The 16370-nt window shown below is 46.5% G+C and overlaps 1 protein-coding gene across 1 annotated transcript; it reads left to right on the forward strand.

The window, feature by feature from the left end:
* Positions 1-12395: 12395 nt before the first annotated feature.
* On the forward strand, positions 12396-16056 carry LOC123464059 (cytochrome P450 1A2-like). The gene is made up of 6 exons (XM_045160649.1): positions 12396-12522; positions 12570-12961; positions 13509-13629; positions 14527-14616; positions 14862-14979; positions 15697-16056. Exons 1-6 carry the CDS (start codon positions 12396-12398, stop codon positions 15986-15988), a joined length of 1140 nt encoding a protein of 379 aa, XP_045016584.1. The 3' UTR covers positions 15989-16056.
* The last annotated feature ends 314 nt before the right edge of the window (positions 16057-16370 follow it).

Genomic DNA, 16370 nt, shown 5'->3' on the forward strand with positions numbered 1-16370 from the left:
GAGCAGGAGCTGAGGCAGGAAGGCGGGGCGGGAGTGAGTTTCAAGCCAAGACAATGGCGGCTCTCCTTATCTCTTGCCATGTGAGACTCTATGCCATCTTGGATGCAGCCCCTGAGCCCTTAGTAGTAACTGTGAGCCAAAGTAAACCTGGTTATGCTGGGAAGATGACTCAGTGGATCAAGTGCCTGCCACACAAAAGCAGGAGCACCTCAGTTCCAATCCCCAGAAAAAAAAAAAAAAAAATCTAGATCCAGGCATGGTGGCACACACCTTTAATCCCAGAACTTGGGAGGCAGAGGTAAGAGGATGGCCATGAGTTCGAGGCCAGCCTGAGACTACACAGTAAATTCCAGGTCAGCCTGGAGTAGAGTGAGGCCCTACCTCGAAAATCTTTTTTAAAAAATGTAAAAGGGCTGGAGAAATAGTTTAGCAGCTTAAAACCCAAGTTTGACTCGCCAGTTCCCACGTAGGTCAGATGCACAAGGGGATGCATGCGTCTGGAGTTTGTTTGCAGTGCCTAGAGGCTGTAGTGCACCCATTAATTCCCTCCCTCTTTCTCTCTCAAATAAATGAACAAACATAAAATTTAGACATGGTAGTGATTGTATGTAATCCCAGTTCACCTAAACACAATGAGAAGTGGAGACAGAAGAATCTCCCAGAAACTCAAGGACCAGTAAACCTGGTGAATGCAGTAGAAAACAAGAGATCCTGGACTGGAGAGATGGCTTAGTCGTTAAGGCGTTTGCCCGCAAAGCCAAATGACCCAGGTTTGACTCCCCAGGACCCACATAAACCACATGCACAAGGAGGCGCATGAATCTGGAGTTCGTTTGCAGTGGCTGGAGGCCCTGGCATGCCCATTCTGTCCCCCACCCCCCTCTCTCTCTTTCTCTGACAAACAAACAAATAAATAAATAAAATATTTTTAAAAAGAGAGATCCTGCCTTCAACAAGGTGCAAGGTAATGTATGACACCTAAGTTCGTCAAGGCACATGTGCCATTTGGTGCATCTGGCTTTATGTGGGTACTGGGGTATCAAACCTGGGCCATTAGGCTTTGGAAGTGCCTTTAACGACTGAGCCATTGAAAGCCACAGAACTGTATAACACTAAGAGTCCTCAGTGCAGCTTTTGTGAGGTGCTTACCCATGATGTGACCAGGCTTTTGGAGTCACCTACACTCCTTTTCATAGCTTTTTAAAAAGTTTTTAGTTGCTTATACATGTGTGTGTATGAGGGAAGAGGCATGCCAGGCCCTCTTGCCATACAAATGAACATCAGACACTTGAGCCAGTTTGTAGGTCTGGCTCATGTGAATGGCTTGGGAATTGAACCAAAGATGTCAGGCTTTGCAAGCAAGTGTCTTTATCTGCTGAACCATCTCCCTATTCCCTTCCACCTCATAGTTTTCAAAGGAATTTTAATCAAGGCTAACTATTTTAGACCTTAGTTCTCCAAATACTTCCAGATGGATTTAAGGCCAAACAGAAGGAATCAGAATGAGATGCAAGGGAGGTGAAGAACTGCTATAAATACTAGAGCCCAGAAAGCTTAAAGGTGAGAGGTTCTCAAGTTCATTGTTGTGGGTTTTTATTTTTTGTCAGCTTGACAGGACCTAGATCGCCTTGGACTCAAGCCTCTGGGCATAAGCGTAAGAAATTTTCTTATTTATTTATTAGATATGGAGTGGGAGGGAGAAAGAGATAGAGATAGAGAGGCAGATAGAGAGAGAATGGGCATGCCAGGGCCTCCAGCCTCTGCAAACAAACTTTAGACACATGCATCTGGCATACATGGGACCTGGAGAATCCAAACTGGGTCCTTAGGCTTTGCAGGCATGTATCTTAACCACTAAGCCATCTCTCCAGCCAGAGCAAAGGCTTTTCTTGACTGGGTTAATTGAGGGGGGAAGATCCATCTTAACTGTGGGTGGCACCATTTCATTGTCTGGAATCCCAGACAGAAGAGATAAAAAGAGAAAGTGAGCCGAGCACCGCGTCCATCTCTCTGCTTCCTCGCTGTGCACTGAATGTGAGCAGCTGCCGGAGGTTCCGCCTGCCACGCCTTCCCCCGCGTGGATAGACTGTGATCTGCGACTCTGAGCCCTTCCTTCCTTGCTGTCCTGGCAACAAGAATGATAACTGATACAGAAAACTGGTACCAAGAAGTAGGGCCACTGCTGTGGTAAAGCTGGCCAGATGGTCCAGATGGAACTGTTTTGTGAGAGGAACATGGGAGAGTCTGAAACTTTGGATTAGAAAAGCTCTTGAACACTATAAGCCGAGCCCAATGAGCCATGCTGCGAAGACCTTGGAAGACAAGAATGCTGAAGGACATGTTCCAAAGGGAACGAGGATTCTGTCAGTGGTAACCGGGCAAGTGGCAGTCTATGATCCATGCTGTCAGAGACTGGCAGCATTCTGCCACGTCCTGAGAACCTGAGGGACACGGAACTCAAAGACAGTGCAGGACTTGCTTGGCAGAAGACAGAACAGCACTCAGGCTGGTGCGGAGATAGCGAAGGTGACTGATGAAGAGGTCAACACCGTTGCAGAGAAACCTCCTACGCTGCGCTGGGACCATAGGAAAGGTGCCTTGAGGGCAAAACCCCACCCGTCCTGGGACTCCACCTTGTGAAACATCAGCATCATTTAAAGAAACAAAGTTTAGGGCTGGAGAAATGGCTTAGTGGTTAAGGCACTTACCTGCAAAGCCAAAGGACCCAAGTTTGACTCCTCAGGACTCACATAAACCAGATGCACAAGGGGGCGCATAAATCTGGAGTTCATTTGCAGTGGCTGGAGGCCCTGGCATGCCCGTTTTCTCTCTCTCTCCCTCTCTCTCTCTCTCTCTCTCTCTCTCCCCATTTCTGTATCTCTCTCTCTCTCAAATAAATAAATAAAAATAAAGTATGTTTAAAAAGCAATAAAATTTAAACTGAGGAGGTTTCTTCTGGAACACAGCCACCTGGAGAAGTGTTTCGCCAAGTCACCCTGGAGGACATACAGAGGCTGCAACAACTGTGGGCCGAGGCCACCTCCAAGCAGAACTTGGCAGCATCATCCACGTGGTACCGATTTTGGACGTATGCAAGATGTAAGATTGAGAGGGTCATGGAATCTAGCACCACAGTTGCAGAGAGCCGCTAAGGCCAGGCAGCGTGTCACAGGGTCAGAGTCCCTGCAAGGAGGACCTCAGAGGCTATGGCAGGAAGCTGAGAAGGTGAACTGTTACATCACAGTGGAGACCCCAGGACGTGGCAGACGCCAGGGCTATGGGGTGCTACGTCCACGGCGACCTCGCCTGTGTAGCAAGCAGAAATGCTTCTGCACTGGAAGAGAGCTGAGGACAGAGGGCCAGCACTCCTCGGAGGGATGCCCCCGGTGACCCCTTGGCAGTCAGTTACTGTAAAGGTTCCTACTGTCCATGAAGTCATGACGACCTAATTGTCGGTGCCAATCAGCTGTATTCTGCGCTCTGTTTCTTTCCTGCTCCCTTCTAGTTGTTTGTCAAAGAACAGCTAGTTTCTATGCTACACTTACTATTAATCTTGCACGCAATCAGAGTACAAAAAACAATTTGAGTATTGAATGTGCCCTTCCTATGATTAGGGCAATGGAAGAAATGTATAACTCTACTAGGAATAAAAGATTAACTCTAGAACAGTTTTTAGATGGTGTAAAGTAAAAACAGCTTATGATGTTTTAGAACAATACTGATCCTGAGAAAGTGAAAGTAGAAATGTTAATCGGTAATGTTCATTAGAAGTATGACAGTTCTACAGATAAGGAGTTGTAAAATTTAGGCTTTCCCATCAGGAAACTTCCTGGGGGGTATGTTCAGTACTTGATTAAGGGCTGATAGTAGACTCCCAGAGCTGGGAACTACCTAGATCCACTCCCCTATGAGGGAGGATATGATGAATTCGGTAATAGATGAATGAATTATGAAGGAATAAGGAGGCTATGGCATTCTCTTCCATTTATGAAATGCTTAGCAAGGACATGTAAGCCTTGGTGCTTATACTCTAGACAAGAAAGAAAAGAATTCCTGGAAAACATTAAACCAGCCTTAAAATATTGGTGGTCTTTTGGATAGAAACACTTTTATAATAAATATGAGGATTATATAAATAATCTTATAAGTGAAAAGAGATGGCTCTCTGCTCGGTTTATAAAAAATAAATAACCTATTGTTCACCTTACATCCCTTACCCCAAGCTTCTATTCATGTAAAGCTGTGGTCAATGATGCAAGGCGTCCTTCTTAAAAAATGGGTACAGTTCCTGCCTGATCAACATTACATGTATGCTTACAATAGAACAATACTCAAGATTGTTTAGATTAATGATTTCTGAGATCACTTGTTGGCTTGCTAAGTTTCTCTGTTCAATCTGTATAAAATCTTCATGAAACCTTCAGTAAATTGCAGCAGCATATTCAACTTGAGTGTGTCTGTCTGTCATTTCCTCGCCGAATCCCGAGTTCTCCCTGAGCCTTCGCCCTTGTTCTCCCTCGGTCCTGATCTCCCCGAGAGTCAGTCCGCGGCAGGTGGCGCCCGAACAGGGACTTGAAGGACAGGTAAGCTTTCTTTCTTTCTTTCCTCAGAACTTAGGATCGGCTCTCACCAGGGAACTGCAGTCCCGCCGGTAAAGGATCACCGGTTAAGAGTGAGTAATCATAAGGAAATCATGGGGCATTCAATGAGTAGAAATGAAAAGATGTTGGGGGTCATGGTACAGTACATGTTGGCAAAAAATGGGTTTAATGTGTCCACAAAAGTTTTAGAAGAATTTATGCTTTTATTAACTAATCTTCTCCTTAAACAATTGGCTTGGGAAAATGCTAATGCGCTATGCCAGGATTTAATCAGACCCATAAGAAAGACAGGACAAATACAGGATTACATTAAAGCCTGTTTGGATGCCTCACCAGCGGTGGTACAGGGAATGGCCTATGCTGCAGCCATGAAGGGACAGAGATTCAGCGCCTATGTAAAAAAGACTTATGGGGGAGGAAAAGCCTCCCCTCAAGGACCTGGTCCTGTATATAAGACAGGACATCTGCAGAAGGACTGCAGACAACAAAGTTCAGGCCTTAATAACAAGGGACCTGCTCCTGGATTATGTCCCAGGTGCAAGAAAGGAAAGCATTGGAAAAATGAATGTAAGTCTAAGTTCCATAAGGATGGGACCTCCCTGAATGGGGAAGAAAAAGAGGAAAATGAGTCAAAAAACTAGGAGGAAGGCAAGCTCCTAGCCCAGAACAAAAGGGAGCTCCCCCTCAAGAGCAGAAGGAATTAAAATTAAATCCTCTTGCTCCAGAGTTTACTATTCAACTTAAAAAAAAAAAAAAAAAAAAAAAAAAAAAAAAAAAAAAACTCCAACAATGTTACCAAAAGTACTTTGAAAAGACATGCTGACCGGTTCCTGGAAAGGACCAAATATCTTAATAACCTCGGGAGGAGGATATGCTTGTGTTTTCCCACAGGATGCGGACTCTCCCATCTGGATCCCTGACAGGCTCGTCCGGCCACACTTTACGCAGGCGCAGGAGACGGCTAAAGAGGAACAACAAACAGCTACTCCGACAGATGGAGAAACTGAAACTGAAAACGACACAGGGACATGATTTGACGTGGACGAAGATAAGAACTTTCACTCGAGAAGCAAGAAAATTAATAATCAGCCAGGGAAAACCCCTGACTGTTTGCATGTATTTTGTGGCATTTTTGTCTCTGCTCTCCGCGCCGACTAAAGTTCAGGGAATTCCCTATTGGGCATATGTTCCTAACCCCCCTTTGTTACAGCCTGTGGGTTGGTTGGATCAGGAGCCTATAAAGATTTTAACCAATGATTCTATGCGCATAGGCGGAGCTCAAGACTCGGAAGTCAGACTGAGTACCTCCTCTTTTATTAACTTTGAGGGCAGAGCAGATTCTTTACCAATCTGCCTTGTGCTCCAAGGGGGAGGGGTACCAGTAGGCTGTTTGCGCACCAGCTATCGGACGTTCCTAACGGACGCTCCAGATAGAACAGATCGTGGTAAGAGATGGATGTGGGTTCTACAAATACAGACTTTAGGTTTTCCTAATTATAATGAGACACATCAACAAGTTACAAAATTGCCTTTACCATCCTGTATATTAAAATATAGAGACAGGAATCAGTATTGGGACTCTTCTCTCACAAAATATCCTGCTTGGTTAACTTGCGGCTTCCCAAATGCTGCTACATATTATAATCCAAAAAGCTCTGATGTTAAAATATGGGATTATTCTACTTCCTCAGGGGAAGACAAATATAAGAACTATATTAAAAATAATAAGAATAAATTTAATGGATTTAAATTAGGAGATATGCTAGAAAAAAAAAATAAATAAATAAAAAGATGGTTTTCTTGAGGCTATATGGAACCAACTTGGGTAGCCACAAGAAGAAATATATCTAAAACTCATTCAGATTTATTCAGGTTGATTGCCACTACAAATATGCTTCTTGAAAGACAGCCTAATACTACAAAACCTACACCTTTTGGGCTTAGAGCTTGTACTGCTTATCCTAATGCCTTATTGATTGCTCAACAAAATCTTGTCAATATTAGTAAAGTAAGAAAATCTTATCATGTTCATTGTTATTCTTGTAAGCTTACCAATTGTATTTCCTCAGGTGACACAAAAAAATTTGAGGTAGTGCTCATTGTTAAACGACCTCCTTATGTAATGTTGCCAGTAGAATTAGGTGCTGACCCATGGTATGATAATTCTGCTCTTCAAGTGCTAAAAACTTTTAATGCATTGTTGCGGCCAAAGAGATTTGTCGCTGCTTTGATTCTTGGTATTACAGCTTTAATTTCGATACTCACCACTTTCGCTATTGCTACTACAGCATTAGTAGAGGAAATCCATACAGCTCATTATGTTAATGCTTTAAATAAAAACATTACTTCCGCCCTGATGGAACAGGCTGCCATAGATACTAAATTAGAAACAAAAATAAATATTCTCGAGGAAGTAGTTCTGGCTCTAGGACAAGACCTAGCTAATTTAAAAACTACATTATCTACTAGGTGTCATGCTAGTTTTCAATCAATTTGTGTTACACCTCTTCCATATAATTCATCAGAAACATGGGATAAGGTAAAGGCTCATTTGCAAGGAGTATGGAAGGATAATGATGTTACTCATGATATAGATACATTACAAAAAGATATTTCTGCCATTAGTCAGTCTCATCTACAAATGGGAGGTTTAGAAACCTTAGCTAGGGATTTAGAACAGCAAGTTCGTTCTCTTAATCCTCTGGATTGGATTCAATACTTTGTTTTGATTGGCGTGCTGCTTTTATTAATACTTTTAGTGGTCTTTCTGTTTCCTATTCTTCTTAAATGCCTTTTCAGCGCTGTGGCTGCCGTGAAACAGGAAGTCTTTGAGCTTCATTTTAAAAACAAAAAAGGGGGAACTGCTACGTCCACGGCGACCTCGCCTGTGTAGCAAGCAGAAATGCTTCTGCACTGGAAGAGAGCTGAGGACAGAGGGCCAGCACTCCTCGGAGGGATGCCCCCGGTGACCCCTTGGCAGTCAGTTACTGTAAAGGTTCCTACTGCCCATGAAGTCATGACGACCTAATTGCCGGTGCCAATCAGCTGTATTCTGCGCTCTGTTTCTTTCCTGCTCCCTTCTAGTTGTTTGTCAAAGAACAGCTAGTTTCTATGCTACACTTACTATTAATCTTGCACGCAATCAGAGTACAAAAAACAATTTGAGTATTGAATGTGCCCTTCCTATGATTAGGGCAATGGAAGAAATGTATAACTCTACTAGGAATAAAAGATTAACTCTAGAACAGTTTTTAGATGGTGTAAAGTAAAAACAGCTTATGATGTTTTAGAACAATACTGATCCTGAGAAAGTGAAAGTAGAAATGTTAATCGGTAATGTTCATTAGAAGTATGACAGTTCTACAGATAAGGAGTTGTAAAATTTAGGCTTTCCCATCAGGAAACTTCCTGGGGGGTATGTTCAGTACTTGATTAAGGGCTGATAGTAGACTCCCAGAGCTGGGAACTACCTAGATCCACTCCCCTATGAGGGAGGATATGATGAATTCGGTAATAGATGAATGAATTATGAAGGAATAAGGAGGCTATGGCATTCTCTTCCATTTATGAAATGCTTAGCAAGGACATGTAAGCCTTGGTGCTTATACTCTAGACAAGAAAGAAAAGAATTCCTGGAAAACATTAAACCAGCCTTAAAATATTGGTGGTCTTTTGGATAGAAACACTTTTATAATAAATATGAGGATTATATAAATAATCTTATAAGTGAAAAGAGATGGCTCTCTGCTCGGTTTATAAAAAATAAATAACCTATTGTTCACCTTACATCCCTTACCCCAAGCTTCTATTCATGTAAAGCTGTGGTCAATGATGCAAGGCGTCCTTCTTAAAAAATGGGTACAGTTCCTGCCTGATCAACATTACATGTATGCTTACAATAGAACAATACTCAAGATTGTTTAGATTAATGATTTCTGAGATCACTTGTTGGCTTGCTAAGTTTCTCTGTTCAATCTGTATAAAATCTTCATGAAACCTTCAGTAAATTGCAGCAGCATATTCAACTTGAGTGTGTCTGTCTGTCATTTCCTCGCCGAATCCCGAGTTCTCCCTGAGCCTTCGCCCTTGTTCTCCCTCGGTCCTGATCTCCCCGAGAGTCAGTCCGCGGCAATGGGGCATCTGCACATACAGAGTAGAGCACTCCAAAAGAGAAGCTACACGTGCTGCAGGCTTCAGAGCTGGAGAGGCTCCCCAAGTCCTTTGAGCCCAGATGACTTCAACATGAGCCCCAGATGGCGAGTGTGCACCCGCAAGATCTGGAGTTGGCCCTGCTGGGTTTTGGTCTTGATTTGGAACTCACGGTTAAGAGGTTGCCTTGAGTCTCATAGGAGACTTTGGACTTTGAACCATGTTGAGACTATTAAAGACAATGGAGAATTTTGAAGTTGGAACTTAATGCATAGCCATGAGCCTAAGGGTATGAGGGCTGGAAGATTAAGAGGTGTTGAAAGTGTTATGCTTGTTTATCAAGTTGACAGGGGTGAACTTGTGATGGTTTTTATTTGTCAACTAGACATGACCTAGAATCATCTAGACTACTGGCTCTGGACATGCCTGTGAGGAATTAATCATGACGAGGTGAACTGCAGTGGAGAGACCCGCCTTCACTGTGGGCAGTGCGGTTCCACAGCTGAGTCCCAGGCTGTGTAGCTCCCTTGGGGGGCAGCATGCAGGCGAGTCTGGGTGCCGGGATGTTCCGTCCCCTGATCTGAGAGCCGGCAACGCTGCTTTGTGAAGTTGTAAAGCGCAGCGTGGCATGCCTATAACCCCAGCACTCAGGAGGCTGAGGCAGGAGCATCTCAAAGCCAGGCCAGCCTTGTCTGCATAGGGAGACTCTATCCCTCCCCCCCACAAAAAAAGTGGGGCTGGAGAGATGACTCAGTGGTTAAAGGTTCCTGATTGCAAAGACTGAAGGGTAGGTTTTGATTCTCCAGTACCCACATAAAGCCAGATGCATAAAGTGACACATGCATCTGGAGTTTGCTTGGAATGGCAGGAGACCCTGGTGTATTTTTTATTCTCCCAGCTCTCTCTCATTCTTTCTCTCTCTTTCTGCTTGTAAATAAAAAGAAATAAAAATAAAGCTGGTGTGGTAGCTCAAAATAAGACTCAAAATGAAAGTACAAAATAATTAATTGAGGGCTGGAGAGATGGCTTAGCGGTTAAGCGCTCGCCTGTGAAGCCTAAGGACCCCGGTTCGAGGCTCGGTTCCCCAGGTCCCACGTTAGCCAGATGCACAAGGGGGCGCACGCGTCTGGAGTTCGTTTGCAGAGGCTGGAAGCCCTGGCGCGCCCATTCTCTCTCTCTCCCTCTATCTGTCTTTCTTTCTGTGTCTGTTGCTCTCAAATAAATAAAAAATTTAAAAAAAAAATAATTAATTGAAACAAAAAAAATAATTGATGGGCTGGAGAGATAGTTCAGCACTCAAGGCACTTGCATGCAAAACCTAATGACCTGAATTCAATTCCCCAGAACCCACATAAAGCCAGATGCACAAAGTGGCATGTGCATCTGGAGTTCATTTGCAGTGGCTGGAGGCCCTGTCATGCCCGTTTTTTGTTTTTGTTTTTGTTTTTTTTTTTCTGCCTGTCTCTTCTCTTTCTCTGCCTTCAAATAAGTAAATAAATAAATAAAATATTTTTAAAAGTTAATTGAGTGTCGGGCATGGTGGCGCATGCCTTTAATCCTAGCACTCAGGAGGCAGAGGTAGGAGGATCGCCATGAGTTCGAGGTCACCCTGAGACCTCAGAGTGAATTCCAGGTCAGCCTAAGCTAGAGTGAGACCTTACCATGAAAAAACAAACAAACAAAAAATTTAATTAAGATATATGCTATATATCCACTTTTTTTTTTTTTTTTTTTCGAGGAAGGGCCTCACTCTGGACCAGGCTGACCCAGAATTTACTGTGTAGTCTCAGGGTGGCCTTGAACTCAAGGCAATCCTCCTACCTCTGCCTCCCGAGTGCTGGGATTAAAGGCGTGCGCCACCACGCCCGGCTATATATACACTTTTTTGTACTGTCTGTTGTATTTTAATTTAAGAAGCTCTAAGGTCACCATCAACAGTGATCAGCCATAGTGAGTATGTGTGTATGCTGTTGTTATGACTTGTTGAAAATGACACTTTAGGGGTAGAGAGGTTGCTCAGCAGTTAAAGACACTTGTTTGCAAGGCCTGGCTTTTCATAAGGGACCAGACTCTGGGTTGGCAGCAAGCACCATTAACCACGGAGCCACCTCCCTACCTAGGATTCCTGTTCCAAATCTTCTTGCCTTCACGCTAGTCTTAGAATTAAAAATGAGGGGGGGGGGCTGGAGAGATGGCTTAGCGGTTAAGCGCTTGCCTGTGAAGCCTAAGGACCCCGGTTCGAGGCTCGGTTCCCCAGGTCCCACGTTAGCCAGATGTACAAGGGGGCGCACGCGTCTGGAGTTCGTTTGCAGAAGCTGGAAGCCCTGGCGTGCCCACTCTCTCTCTCTCTCCGTCTTTCTCTCTGTCTGTCGCTCTCAAATAAATAAATTAATTAATTTAAAAAAATAAAAAAAAAATGAGGGGAGGGCTGGAGTGATGCCTTACTGGCTAAGGCTTTTGCCTGCAAAGCCAAAGGATCCTGGTTCAGTTCTCCATGACCCACATAAGCCAGATGCACATGGGGGCACATGCGTCTGGAATTCCTCTGCAGTGGCTGGAGGCCCTGGCATGCCCATTCTCTCTGTCTCTCTCTCACATCTACCTCTTTCTCCTCTTTCTACCTCTTTCAAATAAATAAATAAAATATATTTTAAGAAATGATGGGGGCTGGAGAGATTGGTTAGTGGTTAAGGTGCTTGTCTTTGAAGCTTAAGGAGCCAGGTCAATTCCCCATTACCTTTGTAAGCCAGATGCAAAAGGTAACGCATGCATCTGGAGTTCATTTGTAGTGGCTGGGGACCCTGGCATGCACATTCACTCTCTCTCTCTCTGCCTCTTTTTCTCTCACAAATAAATAAATGAATAAATAAATAAATAAAAATTTTAACAAATGAAGGGAGGGCTGGAGAAATGGCACAGCTGGAAAAGCATGACCTGGCTTTGTTTTCCCACTACACATGTGAAGCCAGATGCACAAGTGGCCCAAGCATTTGGAGTTTGTTTGCAGTGGCTGTGGGCCCTAAGGCACCCATTTTCCATGTCTGTCTCTCTTCTCTCTCTCTCTGCAAATAAATTAAAGGGTTTTTTTTTTTTTCTTTTGTTGTTGTTTTCTGAGTTAGGGTCTCACTATAGCTCAGGCTAACCTGGAATTCACTACATAGTCTCAAGGTGGCCTTGAACTCATGGCGATTCTCCTACCTCCACCTCCAGAGTGCTGGGATTAAAGGAATGCACAACAACGCCTGGCTATAAAAATAGTTTTTTAAAAAGTGAGGGGAAGAATAGGAGGGAGATTGGGTGACATGCTAAGGGTGAGTTCTTGGGGAATGTAGGAAGGGTTCATCTTTGTCTTCCTGGCGTCAAGCTGAGAGCCAAGCACAGAATGTGTCCGTTGGTGGGGCGCGGTGGCTCACGTCTTTAATCCCAGTATTCAGGAGGCTGAGGTAGGAAGATAATCAGGAGTTCAGGCCAGCCTAAGACTGCATAGTGCATTCCAGGTCAGCCTGGGCTACAGCAAGACCCTTCCAGGGGGGTAGAGGGAAGAATGTTCACTACTTACTGAACGAGTGAGTTAGGGTCATTGTGGATGGCTTCATCTCCATCCTCAAGTGCCTCCGCCTTCCTTCACCCCCGCAGCAGGTACCAATGGCATTGTCCCAGTCCTTCTTCTCCACCACGGAGCTGCTCCTGGCTGCCACCATCTTCTGCATAGTTTTCTGGGCGGTCACAGCCTCGAGGACCCAGGTCCCCAAAGGCCTAAAGAGTCCACCGGGTAACTGGGCGTGGCCGGCGCTTGGACACGTGCTGACCCTGGGGAAGAGCCCGCACGTGGCCCTGGCGAGGCTGAGCCAGAAATACACTTGGAGCAGCACGTGAGCGAGCAGGCTCGGCGGCTCGTCGGCGAGCTCCGGCGACAGGTGACCCTCCAGGGCCATTTCGAGCCTGCCGGCCAGCTGGTGGGCTCGGTGGCCAGTGTCATCGGCGCCATGTGCTTCGGGAAGAACTTCCCCCACAGCAGCGAGGAGATGCTGAGCATCGTGGCCAGCGGCAGCGACTTCGTGGAGAGCGCGTCCTCGGGCAGCGCCGTGGACTTCTTCCCCGCGCTCCGCTACCTGCCCAACCCCGCCCTGGCGCGCTTCAAGAAGTTCAACGAGAAGTTCGTGCTCTTCCTGCAGAAGACGGTCCAGGAGCACTATCGGGACTTCGACAGGGTGAGCCCTGAACGCAGGGAGCGAGGGACCCCCACCCACAGGCCCAGAGGGGCGTCCCTGCGCATGCTGCGCCAAGACGCCCAGAGAGCCGAGGCCCAGCACGGTTCTAGACTGCCGCCGCCGCATCGGCTCACTAATGGGCCTCAGTTTACCCATTCTTACAGCTTCCCTCATAGACAAAGGCTCAGAAAGAAAAGGTCTGTGAAAAGGGCCCTGGCAAAGCCCTGCAATGTAGGGAGGGGCGGGGCATTACTATAAAGGCTTTTTTGTTCTGCAGGAATCTGAACTCCAACTGAGGCTAATCCCCAGCTCCACTTTTCTTCCCTGTTCACACCAACCTCTTCCTTCCTTGCAACTGGACCCCTGGGGTTATAGAAAAGGAGGGCCAGTGGAGCAGAAAAAGACAGTTTATACCTTCTTAGAGCTGCTGCCAGTTCAAACGTGGAGTCCTAAGTCAGTGTCTGGGGGCCAGGGGCAGTGCCCACTCTCTGGGAACATGGTCTGGCCTTCAGCTCTGGAAGTGTCCCTTAACCTTGTGTCCCCTTAGAACAGTATCCAGGACATCACCGGTGCCCTGTTCAAGCACAGCGAGAAGAATTCCGAAGACAACGGTGGCCTCATCCCGCAAGAAAAAATTATCAATATTGTCAATGACCTCTTTGGAGCCGGTAAGCGTCATACCCCTGCCTTTCTGACCATCAGCAGCTGTTCACCCACACCACTGCCCAGCCCAACTCATCAGCTAAACCCTCTAACCACATGCCAGGTGATACAGGACGGTTACCTGGCCTCCCCCCAGGGTATGACCCTATACTGTGCCACCAAATTCCAAGGGAAACTGAGCCAGGTCAAATGCCTCTCGGGGCCTTAAGGTTCCCCATCTGAACAATAAGGTGTTTTTTAAGCTAGAAATCTAAGCCCTATAATCCTACAGAGCTAATTGTGAAATATGACTATTGGGTTTTTATTTGTTTTGTATTGTATTTGTTTTTTATTTTTCTTGTTTATTTATTTCAGAGAGACAGAAAGGCAGATAGATAGATAGGATGGTGCATAAGGGCCTCCATCACTGCAAACAAATTCCAGACGCATGTGCCACTTTGTGCATCTGGCTTATGTGTGCACTGGGGAATCGAGCCTGGGTCCTTAGGCATCACAGGCAAGGGCCTTAACTGCTAAGGCATCTCTCCGGTCCATTTTTGATTTTTGAGGCAAGGTCTCACTTTGTAGCACATGCTGGCCTGGCACTCACTCACATCGGCCAGGCTGACCTTAAACTTGTGGTGATCCTCCTGCCCTGGCCTCCTGAGTATTGGGATTACAGGCATGAGCCTTGGCTTTTAAATTCCATTGACGAGACGCAGTCCCTCCCCCAGGAAACACATAGATAGAAGGCAGAGGAAGACAAATGTTTGCTCAGAGCCAGTGCTTGGTGAAGACACGATCCTCCTGTCCCACCTTCCTGGTGCTGAGGACCAAACCCAGGGCCTGTCCACGTGCTAGGCGGGTATTCTGCCACTGAGCCAACTCCCCAACCCTGTGTTCCTCCTTCTTGTCCCGCCCAGGGTTTGAAACAGTCACAACAGCCCTCACCTGGAGCCTTATGTTACTTGTGACAAAGCCTGAAGTGCAGAGGAAGATCCATCAGGAGCTGGGTATGTGGTGTCAACCCCTCTAGTCAGAGAAACCCTGAGGCGCTCTCTAGCAGTAGCAGCGATGTCTCTACTAAGCCCTAGGTCTGGGAGCCTTACCATTGTGCACAAGGCTGTGGGGTGGGGGCCGGATTCATGGGACCTGTGAGTAGATAGTCCCACACAGAGCGATGAAGGGTATGACCAGAGACCCAGGTGCCTGAAGCAGCTGGAGCAGCTCAGAGCTGTGTGCTCTCTGTGCTCTGCAGACACGGTGATTGGCTGGGATCGGCAGCCTCGGCTCTTGGACAGAGTCCAGCTGCCCTACCTGGAGAGGACCTCCCTCATTCACCTAGACTGCAACAGTTTTCAGCTAATTGTACCTCAGTGCTGGCTATCTTGGGCCAGGGAATCTTTGGGGGTGGGGGAGAAGCCCACAATAAAGGTGTAAATACAAAAAAAAAAAAATCAGCTGGTCATGGTGGTACACGCCTTTAATCCCAGCACTTGGGAGACAGAGGTAGGAGGATCACTGGAGTTCAAGGTCAGCCTGAGAGTACATAGTGAATTCCACCTCAGCCTGGGATAGAGTGAGACCCTACCTTGAAAATCAAAAGCAAAAAACAATCAATTCAGAATTTTTAAAAATTAAAGAAAAGAAGAAGGAAGGAGGAAAGGAAGGAGGGAAAGACATCTCCCTTCATCCCTTTCCCCATAGACTTAAAAAAAAATTTTGTTCATTTTTATTTATTTATGAGACAGCAACACACAGAGAGAGGAAGAAGCAAATAGAGAAAGAGGCAGAGAAAGAGAGAGAGAGAGAGAGAGAGAGAGAGAGAATGGGCACACCAGGGCTTCCAGCCACTACAAAGGAACTCCAGATACATGCACCCCCTTGTGCAGATGCTAACCGGGGTCCTGGAGAATGGAGCCTTGAACTGGGGTCCTTAGGCTTCACAGGCAAGTGCTTAACCACTAAGCCATCTCCATAGGCTTTTGTGGTCACTTTTCCTTGCACTTGAGTGGTCAATGGTGCTGTTCAGAAACCCACCACCGGCCTCTCCTCCTAGAGTGTAGCCAGCTCCGACCTGTCTCCCCTTGCAGGCAGGTGTGGGGAGACCCAGGCACGTTCCGTCCAGAGAGGTTTCTTACCGGCGACATCAGCATCAACAAGGCTCTGAGTGAGAAGGTGATGCTCTCCGGCATGGGGAAGCGGCGGTGCCTCGGGGAGACCCCAGCCAAGTGGGAGGTGTTCCTCTTCCTGGCCATCCTCCTGCACCAGCTGGAGTTCAGTGTGCCACCAGGCGAGAGCGTGGACCTGACCCCCTGCTACGGGCTGGTCATGAAGCCTGCCCGCCGCGGGCGCCTCCGGGCACACCTGCGCTTCTCCGCGTGAAGATGCCCCTCCGTGCCAAGGCAGGGGAGAGACACGCATTGGGCCCTAGTCCTTGTTTCTTTCCTCTGAATAACTGCTCCATCAAAACACAAGGCTTTACCATGTAGCTCACCTCCTTTAGTAGGTCTATAGAGGCGCACAGCTACGACCACCAGAGAATTTTAGGTCATCCTCTCACGGACCCCCAGCCATGCCCATCAGCCTCGCATGACTATTCCCTAACCTCTCCCTCTCTCCACCACCTGCATCTGCTGTTTGTCCCCATAGATCTGCCCACTCTGGCCATCGCATATAAATGAATGACAAAACCATGGTCTATGGCTGGCTTCCTTCACTTAGCTCATCTTTTCAAGGAGCGTGCATGGCAACGTGTCTCGGTAGG

The sequence above is a fragment of the Jaculus jaculus genome, chromosome 10 (assembly GCF_020740685.1).
Source record: "Jaculus jaculus isolate mJacJac1 chromosome 10, mJacJac1.mat.Y.cur, whole genome shotgun sequence".
NCBI lineage: Eukaryota > Metazoa > Chordata > Mammalia > Rodentia > Dipodidae > Jaculus > Jaculus jaculus.

What these genes read in the sequence shown, in the direction of transcription:
- LOC123464059 (XM_045160649.1), top strand. Translation starts at nt 12,396, where the DNA reads ATGGCATTGTCCCAGTCCTTCTTCTCCACCACGGAGCTGCTCCTGGCT. An exon ending in CAATGACCTCTTTGGAGCCG is followed by an intron (nt 13,630 to 14,526) that starts GTAAGCGTCATA and finishes TGTCCCGCCCAG; the next exon opens with GGTTTGAAACAGTCACAACA. An exon ending in TTTCAGCTAATTGTACCTCA is followed by an intron (nt 14,980 to 15,696) that starts GTGCTGGCTATC and finishes CTCCCCTTGCAG; the next exon opens with GCAGGTGTGGGGAGACCCAG.